Consider the following 11,451-nt stretch of genomic DNA (forward strand, 5'->3'; position numbering starts at 1 on the left):
ATACCTCTGCGGGTGAGTGGTCTGTCTTTCAAAGTGATTTTGAATTTAAAAGCATCAGACTTGATACACCACTCTACTCCCAGCACTCTCTCGATGGGCACAAAATCCTTCTCGAGGTACAACTGCCTTATACCCTTAGCTCTGTGGGGCTCTGGAATGGCCTCAAGCACTTCTGACCTGTTACTGAGCCACTTCGTTAAACAGAATCCTCCTTTAGCGCACAGAGACATGAGTTCATGTTGCAGGGCCAGTGCTTCCTCCTCTGTAGCAACTGACACCAAACAGTCATCCACATAGAAGCAGTGCTGCAGTTTATTCACTGTCTCTTCCTGGAACTCATGTCCAAAATCCTCTGCACACTTCCTAAGAGCGAAATTGGCGCAGCTTGGAGAGGATATGGCTCCAAAGAGATGCACCTGCATCCTGTATTCACATGGGGCTTGGCTCAGGTCTCCTTGTGGCCACCAGAGGAATCGCAGCAGGTCAGCATCTTCAGGGGGCACGCGCACTTGATGAAACATAGATTCTATGTCCACCATAATGACTACAGGTTCCCTCCTGAACCTGGTCACAACTCCAATTAGCGAGCTGGTTAAATCGGGGCCTTGCAACAGCTGCTCATTCAGCGATTGTCCTTTGTAACTGGCACCACAATCAAACACAACACGGAGTTTTCCTTTTGTCGGGTGGCGGACACCATGGTGCGGTATGTACCAAACCCGGCCATCATTCCGGTCCAGTTCTACCTCAGGAACCTTTTCAGCATAGCCTTTAACAAGGAGGTTATTAATAAAGGTGTTATACGCCATGTGAAACTCTGGATCCTTTTGGAGCCTCCTCTTCAGGTGGTATAAGCGCTGTTCCACCACTTTCCTGTTGTTTGGCATGCTGATGTCAGGATTTCTCAAAGGCAGGGCGACCTGGTAGTGACCATTTATGTGCTTGACTGACTTTGTGGCCATATCCATAAATCTCAAGTCTTCTCTGGACAGACCCACTTGTTCCTCCACAGTAGATTCTGGAAAGTCCATCTTATATTGCTGTTGCCACAGTTCATCCAAATTTACAATGGACACACGGTTCACAGTTACTGGCTGCTCACAGTAATTGGCCTCTCCACCGTTTCCTGTCAGTGGTCCGTTTACCGTCCAGCCCAGCACCGTCCTTATTGCATAGGGTCCATTGTTCTCACTGCGGATGACTTCCAGCGGTTCCATGGCTCGTGGGACATTTGTCCCTATCAGCAACTCAATTCCAGCCTCAATCTGTGGTAGGGTGAGATGTCTTAGATATGACCATCTTGTCAGGTCCTTATTTGTGGGTATGTTTGCTCTGTGTACTGGCATTGCTAGCTGAGTATAAGCCTTTGGCAGGTTGATGAAGGTATCATCTTCGAGTGCTGCCACCTCAAGCTCTGGCACAATATAAGTGCTGACCAACTTTTCCTGGCCCATTGTTCTGAGAAGGATATTTGCTCTTTTCCCCGACACATTGAGCCTCTTCATCAGACCTTCTGTGCAGAACACTGCCGTGCTTCCCTGGTCCAAGAAAGCATAGGTGAAGATGATTTTACTGCCTTTCTTTGCTTTAACTTGGACCGGTACAATAGGGAGCTTGCAGTCCATCTCACCAGCCCCTGTAAGGCCACTGGAAACCAACGTGCCATGCACTGGCACCTGGACACTTCTCTCAGCCTGTTCTGCATTTGCACTGTCCTTATGGAGCACAGTCGGGTGTCTTTGGCCACACTTTGAGCAGGAAATCTTCCTTTGGCAATTTTTGCTGATGTGTCCTATACACAGACAGCGAAAACAAGCACCATTTTCCTTCAGAAAATCAATTTTTTCCTTGTGGGCCATTTTTTTCAACCGCGCACACACATCCAATGTGTGTCCTCCAGTGTAGCAGGGGCAGTTCTTCTGAGCTGGTGGCTGTGAGGGTTTTGGTTTGTCCTTAGACTGGGGCGTCTTCTCCACAGTGGTAGCAAAGCTGGTTCCTTTGATGTTGGAGCGTGGGTGAGGTTTGGACTTATTTGGTCTGATGGATGGAACAGTGTCCTGAATGTTTCCAAACACAGGGTCAGTCAAAATTTTCACCTGTTTTTCCACAAAGTTAGCAATGTCCATAAATCTTGCTCTTCTGTTGTGCTTTTCCTGCAGGTCACATGCATGGTACCTCCAGCGGTCTCGGAGTTTGTAGGGCAGATGATGTCCAACATATTTGAGGGGGTGTCCAAATCATTCAAATACTGCACATCCTCCATGGCGTTGCAGCATCCACGCAGGAAGAGGCTGTACTCCTGGAGGGCCTTGACATCCTCTGTTTTAATAACTGGCCATGACAGAGCTCTCTCCATGTATGCTGCTGCCACCTTCTGCTCATTGCCATAGTGCTCTCTCAATAGAGCCTTTGCTTTCACATACCCTCTCTCTGAATCAATGTGCTGACAGCTCCTTACCAGCTCTTTGGCGTGCCCTTCGGTGTATTGCTCAAGGAAATAGAGTCTGTCAGAGTTGTTATGTGTATTTCGCTCAACTCCATTTTCAAAGGCTTTAATGAAGGAGTGATATTTGAGTGGGTTACCATCAAAGGTGGGAATGTGCCTTTTTGGGAGTACTGAGAGGCATTGTTGTTGCATTAGAAGTGTTGTGATTTCATTTTGTTTTCTCATTATGTCCAACACACTGTCACTTTGTAAACCTTTGGTGTTATTAGAAAGGTTTTCATGGGTCAAGTTGGGCATAGTGTCTTCAGGAGTTGTTAGAAAACGTTGCAACATGTAAGGAGGACCTGGAGGCTGTTTCAAGTCAGGTAAATTGGTGACTTTAGGTTTCACAGTAGGCTGCGTGGTTTCAGCTGCATTAGGCATTGATTTAATAGGCTGTGATGGCACGAATTCAGTTGCATTGACATTAAGTTGAGGTTTTAAATGTGTCTTTTCAAAATAAGAATTCATCCCATCAGAAGACTTTGATTTACTACCAACACTGCTTTGTGATTTTAAAGAATTTAATTTTGCCTTTTCCTCAGCAATTTCATTTTCCAGTAAAAATTGTTCTCTCCTTTTGCGTAGCTTTAACTCCTCTTCCTCCCATTCAAATTGTTCTCTCCTCTTGCGTAGCTTTAATTCCTCTTCTTCCAATGCATGCTTTTCCATTAATGCCTTTTGTTTTGCTGCTAAACGTGCTATATTTGCTTCAGTTTTTGAGCGAGCAGATGAGCGTGAAGCTGAGGATCCTGAATGATGTGAGCGTGATCTCTTGGTTGTATTTGAGATGCTGTCACAGGGCTCAACTTCATCCTGAGGGTCTTGTGCAGTGGGGACAGGTAAATCATTGTTTTTCTCAACAGGAGTTTGTTCCACATCATAATTTTCATTAACTGGTTGGACAGGAATTTGGTTTTCAAGTGATGGTTTATTTGAGATTTCATGCTCATTTTCATTCATCCATTTTTCAACTTGGTCCTTGAATGCATCACAATAATTCATAACGCTGGAAAACCACTCGTTTTGTTTTACATGTTCATCATCAGGAAGTAGTGGCAATAATTCATTGTGCAGGTCAGAGGCTTTGTTACACAATATGTTCACTTCGTCCATCTGCGAGAGGATTTCAGGTGCATTTTCCTTTGATTTCAAGAGCGCTTTTATTTGCGGAATAAGCGCTTTAATTTTATTGACCGCACTTTTGCGCTCGTGCTGAAGCCGCTCAATCTTGTTTTCCAGAGCTTTAGCGGTCAGTTTTATTTCTCTTTTATCAGTTTCCATTTTGAACATTCAAGAACAACATTTATTTGACTCAGTTCCTTTAGATTTTATTTTGTGTGGAGCAACACAATCACAGTTCATCAAAGGCGCATTCAAAATCCATTCGTTGACATTGCGTTTTAAAATTCATCCAAAGCTTGCATTTAAAATTCATCCATAGACATTGCATTTGAATTCATTGACGTGCAGATTCAATCCAAACAATTCAACAAGCAATAGGCCTTCAGACAACACCAGTGGCCGCGTATTTATGCCACAAAGTCCCGACATCACAATCAAATAAAGCACGGAGTAAGTGCGCCACCATCGATGCGCTAATACAACCAGCGTAAAGCATCCATTCAATATTTCATCCGTATTAAACACAATATAGTGCAATCAGAGCGGATTCCTTAATCCACAGACAAACAGGTTCAGGCCTACCTGTTTCCAGGTGAATGGGTAGCGTGGTGTAGTATGTGGCACTTAGCTGCAGCTCCGGCTAGGCTTTGCGTAATGACTTGGCGCTTTGGCGCTTGTACACGGCCTGGTGATTTTCATTCAGTGCCTTTTTTTGTTGACAAAATGTTGCGGCTTCCTAAAGCATATCCTTTAGCCGCGGAGAGTTTAAGGCTGGGTCCTGTAGATTGTACATTTGTGACGCGCGAGAAGGCTATTGAAACATAACGCTGAGATCCAAAGATGCGTTTTGTGCATTTATTGAACAGTGCGCACAGAGGATAACAACGGGCAGGATGGATTGGCGGATTATTGCAGAATTAAACAGAAAAATGTAAATGAATGAGTAGTACAAGGCGGTCAACAAAAAATACGGCTCCCAGCCCTGACTCTCTCTCTCCCTCGTGCTGCAGGTGAGTGAGCACCTTAACACTTCCGTGCCATACACACGCCCACACTCACGTGAATCAGTGCCTGCAACACACACACTCTCTAGCGCACCCTATACACCATATGCTTTTGGCATTCTGTCTCCTACAGTCTTTTTACATCATTACTTCCTCCCCTTTTCAGGAGGGATCTGGCTCACCAGTATAAGAACCACTGTACTACACGTAGTTTACATACAGGGCTGCTTCTCTGTTGCTGCTGTACTTGGCGGTTCCTCCAGAGCTGCTGGATTTGGGTCTGCTGAAGCGGCAGAGCAGACTGCCAGCAAGAAACAGCAGCACACCAGCTCCCCAGCCCACATAGATGCATGCTCCCAACTCTGCTTTACTGGACGCAGGTAGAAAGGGGTTGTTGAAGTCTCTCACAATGTTATGTGCAGACCACCTTACTGGGATGAGCGCCATGAGACCAGCCAGCAGGAGGCCCACTGCGGCCACCAGGCGGATATTAGACTTGGCATTTTTGTTCTGCACGCAGGTGGTGAAGTTAGCACCAGTAAACAGGATGAGGAGGCTGAGGAAGGAGAGCATGCAGCTGATGATGGTCATGGCTCTGGCAGCCTGCAAGTCAGTGGACAAAACCAGCAGGGAGTCGTAGTTCTTGCACTGCTGCTGCCCAGTGCTCTGCACCACACACGACATCCACAGGCCCTCTTGAACTGTCTACAGATAAACACAGATAAGGCACTATGGCGTGGGTCATATCACATGCCTGGTTGTGGAAACTGAACTCAAGTATTTTTTTTATTAAATTCTTCTTTTACTTATTAGAAGTCAAAGAGACAAAACTTTTTGCTGGATGACATTTATCTGGTAGTTTTAGTTGTTTTGTAAATTTTCATCAAGAAATATGTAAAACTATAAAAAAAAAAACAAACAAAAAAAACCTGTTAAACTACAGTAGAATACTGATACACATTACTGATCAGTATTAATCCAAATAACAAACTACAGGACTCAATCACCATGAATTTTTACACCTAAAACACATTTTACGATTAAATTGTTTATAGTTTATATGAATAAATGTAGAGTAGTTGTAATAAGTTCTACTTATTAGATTAGTTTGTGTTTATTACCTGTGCTGTCACAATGTTGGGTCCTGTGCAGGACGTCACCTTCCAGTGAGGAAATGCGCAGCAAATAATGACGCCAATGAGTCCAAGGACCCCAAAGGCCACACATACAATCTGAACTGCAGAAGATCCCATTCTAGAAAATAAAAAGTGTGTGTAAAATAAGTTCTGCTGTAAAAACATGAAACAAAAAAGAACTGGATGCAGATTTTGTTGCAATCCAGAAATATTGGAGTAAAATATATGTCCTAGAAATTATTCTGGCCAAGCAGAAAACTCTCAGTTCAAGGATTAATTGTGGTTCACACAGGAATGTGGTGAAGTTACAAGCGACACATGTTACATGTCTGCGAGAAATAAGAAGGTGTGTGTGTCTGGGTGTCAACATACCAGTGGTTATACGTTTGTAGCTTTGCTGTTCTATCTCTCTCCTTAATCCCATTTTGTAAATGACACATTTCTCTGATCTAGTACATTCAGTTTTCCTCATTCAGAGACAAATATGGTTTATATTACATGTTTTCACCACGAAACGTATCACAGAATTAGATTTTATTTGAACTCTTGCTGATTGTTTGGTATGAAGTCTTGGATGAAGCTTAAACCCAACAAGCAGACAAACACACACAAAGTCCTCTTTCTGCTCGCTCAGTTTTTGGTTTTTGCTTTTTTTTGTTGTCTATCTGCGTCTTTTCAGAATTTCTGTGAAACATTCAACCAAAAACACGGGGAAATGTGCTCACCTGTTTGTAAATGTATGAATTAGTTTGGGTTTTCCTTCTCTTCTGTGTGCTGTTTGAGACGCCGTCTTTTGTTTTTAATTGACTTCTGCTTTCCTCTCTGTTAATTTAGGGAGAGTTATTGAGCCACTATTTCCTCACAGTGCGTGCTAAGAAACTTTTTTCTTCGGTATTTGTGCTGCTGCCTTGTTATGTCAGATAGGAACTTGGTTTCACTTTGGTCTGCTTAGTTTGAGCAACTGCCTTTAAAAGCTGTTGATGCTAATAAAAAGCTGCTTGTCATGCTGTCTTAAATGTGGCATCTTGACACATACCAGCTCAGTTTTTGTCCTTATGATAGCGAAAGTGTCCAGTACGATACTATCTCTAAATGGTGTAAAAACCTCCTGAAATCCTGCAATCAGACTGAACTGATTTTAGGATTTAATAGCAAAATTATTCAAACAGTTTGTCCATCTGTGTTTTGTAATTCATTCGACTGATGCTTAGCTCCAGTTGGTTGGAGCCAACATGCCTGAGAAACACCTCCATCTCCTGGACAACTGCAGGAATCACACATTTCAGACAACCTAAAAATATTCTTTTACTTTAAAACCTAAGAAGATGAATCCATTTTTGTGCAAGGCAAAATTCTCTTTCCCATCCATCTGGGGAGTGGGGGGGGGGGTGTTCAGTTCATCTCCAGCCCCCAATGACAGGCAGCAGAAAAAGTAGTTCCTACTCACTCTGTTGTTTTTAATGATAAACTTCATATTTACCCTTTATATGACTGAGTTATAAATATTTTAACATGAAACCTTTTATAAGAGGGAATGATATTTTAGCATCTGTCTGCCCATCATTGTTATTCGGGTCATTTTACGATATATACAAGAGAAAATCTTGCGGTTCAGTCGCCTGCTTGCTGATTTTCTCAATATCAATATCAAAATTTTTTTCTTTTTGTTCTGAACCTTGAACATGCACAAGCAACTTTATTTATGATTTTTTGAGGTTAATTAGTCAAAGATTGTTGTATTTTCTGAGTCGTGTTAAAAAACTCAAAATTTAAAAAGCATGATAAAAAGTTCCCATTTTCCCTTCAAAGGTTTTATTTAAAAAAAAAAAAAAAAAAGTTGGTTACATGTATAACTAAGTGGCAATACTGACAAAGAATCATTTAATTAATTAAATTAATTTAATTTAGTTTTAAAAGTTTCTTTTTAATGGTTTCTGTGCCCCACTGAAATGCTTTGAATGTTTTTTATGTAAAAGACTTGGAAGCATTCTGTATATGAAATGTGTGGTACAAATACACTTGCTTTGCACACATGCAAATTTTATTTCCCTAAAAAGCTATTTAACTGTTTCAAGGAGATCCAAACTCCAGGTTTCTCATATTTCTTGCAAACTGTATTTTATTAAACAATTGGATAAATGATAAAATCACAAAGAGAATAAAGTGATTTCCTCCCTTTTTCTTTTTAAAAATGAAAAATAAAAACACCAACAAAATAATCAAGCAACAGAATGAACTTTGGCCTCCAGAAACATGCAGCATTGTATTCACACAATTCAAGTAACTTCAAAACCAGTCAAATTAATAATAATTGTATAAATCAGCTAACCAGAATAATCCTTACAATTATCTTATGTTAAAGATCAGATCAAAAGGCTGAACACAGCTGAATGAAAAAATTAAAAGATTCTACTGTTAATTTTCCTGCATATTCATTCATAAATATTTAAAGGGACATAAATGACACCCAGGCTATGGAATTTCCTTCTTTCTGAAGAAGCAAAGCAGACTTCCACACAAAAACTGCAGCACACCAGCTGCCCAACCCATACAGATGCATGCTCCCCTGCCAAAGTCCTCTTCACCAAGATTAAACAAGGAGATGCATAATTTCAGAATAATATGTGACCCAGTTGACTGAGATGATCACCAGAATGCCAGCCAGCAACAGGCTTATCCCAGCCAACAGGCGGGTCTTTGACTTGTTGTCGTCGTTCTGCAGGAAGGGGATGCGTTTGACAAAGAAACCCAGGAGAACGAGGAAGCTGAAGTCGGTGAGCAAGCAGCTGATGGCAGTCATGGCTCTGGCTGTATTCAGGTCAGAGAGAGGGGCTGGCGTGGATTCATAGACCCAGCACTCATTAATGCTCCATGAACACATTCTCCAAAGGCCAAAATGAGTCATCAGCTTTCACACACATAAAAAACAACATGGGTCATTTTATGTATCATCGGTGGTGGAATTTTATCTCAAAGTACTTCTGGTTCAGTGCTTCCTTTAATCAGCATAAGTTATTGGAACGTTACATTTTACTGAATATTTATGTGAGAATTTTAATTTAATTTTGCTCAGAGAATTTTCAGCATATTAAACTTTTAAAGAATATTGTTACCATTAGAAGTACCAAAAAATCCTTATCTCACTATACAGAACTCAGAGACTATGTGAACTTTTTCAAAACTAAAACACTTGTAATCAACTTGTTTTCAATTAATGTTAAGATAATAGTTATTCTTGTAGAATCAGAGTTAATTTGTCATATTATCTGTTTTGGCCCACCATCTCTTTCTCGGCCATAACACACAACCCAGCTAGGAACGGTGCAGCATTGATTAAAATGAGTCCAGGGACGCCAAAGACCAAACACACAATCTGAACTGTAGAAAGTCCCATCTGGAAAATGAAAGCTGGAGAGAAAACAGGAGAGAAGAATGATGGAGACATTTAGAGCAGGTATTAACACTTGTCCTAGATTTACTTAAATTATTTAAAGATTTCTTGCTCTAACGTCCTTTTTTATTATGAATAGTTGTTAAAAAAACTATTATTATTAAAAAAAAACTATTATTATTATTTTCTCTTTGCTTTTCCCTTTCTTTCCTTAAATATTTATTTTGAAAAATGATTTTAGAAAAGTGTCTACCTTTTGGAAAATGTATTAATTAGTTGAAATTTCTCCTCTTCTTCTGTCTGTGTGATGTTTGTGTGGATGATGCATCCAGTTGCTTCTTCACAGTGGGTGAAAAGAAAACTTTTTTTTTTTAACGATTTGTTCTGCAGCAAAGCGGAAGTGGGTTTCACATGGTGGCTTTTGTTAAAGGAAGACATGTTTTTGGTGTAAGTAAGTGTTGCATCATTGCAGCAAATTTAACCGCAGCACTCACTGATTCCTTTTTTTTTTTTTTTTTCTCACTGATTCTGAGAACTCAAGCATGAGTGCAGTTTATTCCTGCTACCCCCGACCAGGAGACATCTGATAGAAATCTGTTTTCACCAGATACTCTCATAAGTTTTATGAGAGTGATATTCACGTAGGACCATAAGGTGTTAATAAGCAGATCTATTTTATTAATTCTTTTACTTTCACTATTAAACACAGCAACATCATAATGGAACCACACTATGGGGGGAAGTTCAAGGACTGATTTAGGGGAACTTGTGTGTGCGTGTGTGTCTGTGTGTTGTCTAAAAGCAGGCAAATACAACACAAAATTATAAAATTTACAAACACAGGATAAGAAGTGGATATCCTTTTAACATCTTATCCTGTGTTTAAATAAAAAAAAAAACAACTAACTATATGTAATTCACTTCGTTTCAGCAAATAAACACATTCAGTATTTTACTTAGAAATCCCATTACAACTAAATTCATTTTCATTTTATGAGTTCATTTGTTTTATATGTTACATCAAATCAAATCAAATCAAATCAAATCAAATCAAATCAAATCAAAGATACTTTATTCATGCTCGAGGGGGAAATTCAAAGTTAAGTCATTCAAAGTCAAACATACACTTATCTCCAGCCCAAACTGTACATAACTGTTTCCACTGATTCTAGATGACAGATACCGCAGTACTTCACAGGCTCAAATTTTTGTCGCATTTATACCTCATTTATAGTGCAAGATCACTCCTAAATAATATAAGTACCTGCTTTTTTTTTTATTTGTCTTGTCCATCATTGAAGACAGCAGAATGATGGTATGGATGCTGTGTTCTGCTGAGCAAATTTACTTTGCCAGGAGGAGCTTTATAGATATAATGGTCCCCTTGATATTCTAGATTCTTGTTTATTTATTTATTTTAAACAAGTTTTTGTATGACAGAGTTTGCACAGTACTGCTGGACCAGACTGGAGATAATAGAGAAAGGATAGAAAGACAACAGAAAGAATATATACTATATATAACACTCAGAAAGAAAATCTACTGTTGTTTGTCAAGCCTTATTAAAAGATGTTGTAACTTCTGCTCTTTGTTTATTTGAGCTGATGTGGTGACCATGTGCATTCATCTGAACCTCAGCTGAGTCATATTCTGAGGGATTTTATAGATTTTCATTTTTTAAGAAATATATGAGGCTCACTTATTGTGAGAGTTTAGTTTAACAATCTTCCAGAGGAGGTGGGGGTGCAGAGCTGCAGAAACCCCATTTGTGAATCTGACAGAAAACATTTCAAGGTACAACTTAATGCAAGCCAAGTTTATTTGTAAGACACATTTCATGTACGAGACAAGTCAAAGTCCTTTGTGTAAACGTAAAAAGCATTACAGTAGGCTGCAGAAGAAGCATTAAAATGTATACTAAAAAGAAACTTTAAAAAGAAATGAAAGAAAAAGTAAAAGTAATCAAGTAAAAGTTACAACGTGAGGAATGAACAGTTCCTCACACTCAATGAAGCCCATTAAAGAAAACTTTGAAGATGATTTGACTAATGACTTCTAGAAGGTAAAATTATTTATATTATCATCAATGTGCAGGATCTTTGTGCTGAATGGGAAAAGAGATTTCACGACTGATTTTTATGCACATCCCTACATATGATTTTATAGGGACAGAAAAACCCCCAACCTATGGAATGGCCTTCTTGTGGTAGAAGCAGAGCAGACCTCCACCCAAAAGCTGCAGCACACCAGCTACATAACCCACATAGATGCCTGCTCCCCTGTTAGTGTCAGTGGAACCTCCAGTCTCAA

The 11,451-nt window shown here is 40.0% G+C and overlaps 1 protein-coding gene across 1 annotated transcript; it reads right to left on the minus strand.

The window, feature by feature from the left end:
• Nucleotides 1–4,815: 4,815 nt before the first annotated feature.
• LOC306765644 (claudin-4-like) lies at nt 4,816–5,867 on the minus strand (the record flags this gene model as incomplete). Its single annotated transcript, XM_079253129.1, has 2 exons — nt 4,816–5,319; nt 5,736–5,867. 2 exons carry the CDS (start codon nt 5,865–5,867, stop codon nt 4,816–4,818), a joined length of 636 nt encoding a protein of 211 aa, XP_079109255.1.
• Between the last annotated feature and the right edge of the window lie 5,584 nt (nt 5,868–11,451).

This window comes from Telmatherina bonti, assembly GCF_933228915.1.
Source record: "Telmatherina bonti genome assembly, chromosome: 14".
Classification (NCBI taxonomy): Eukaryota; Metazoa; Chordata; class Actinopteri; order Atheriniformes; family Telmatherinidae; genus Telmatherina; species Telmatherina bonti.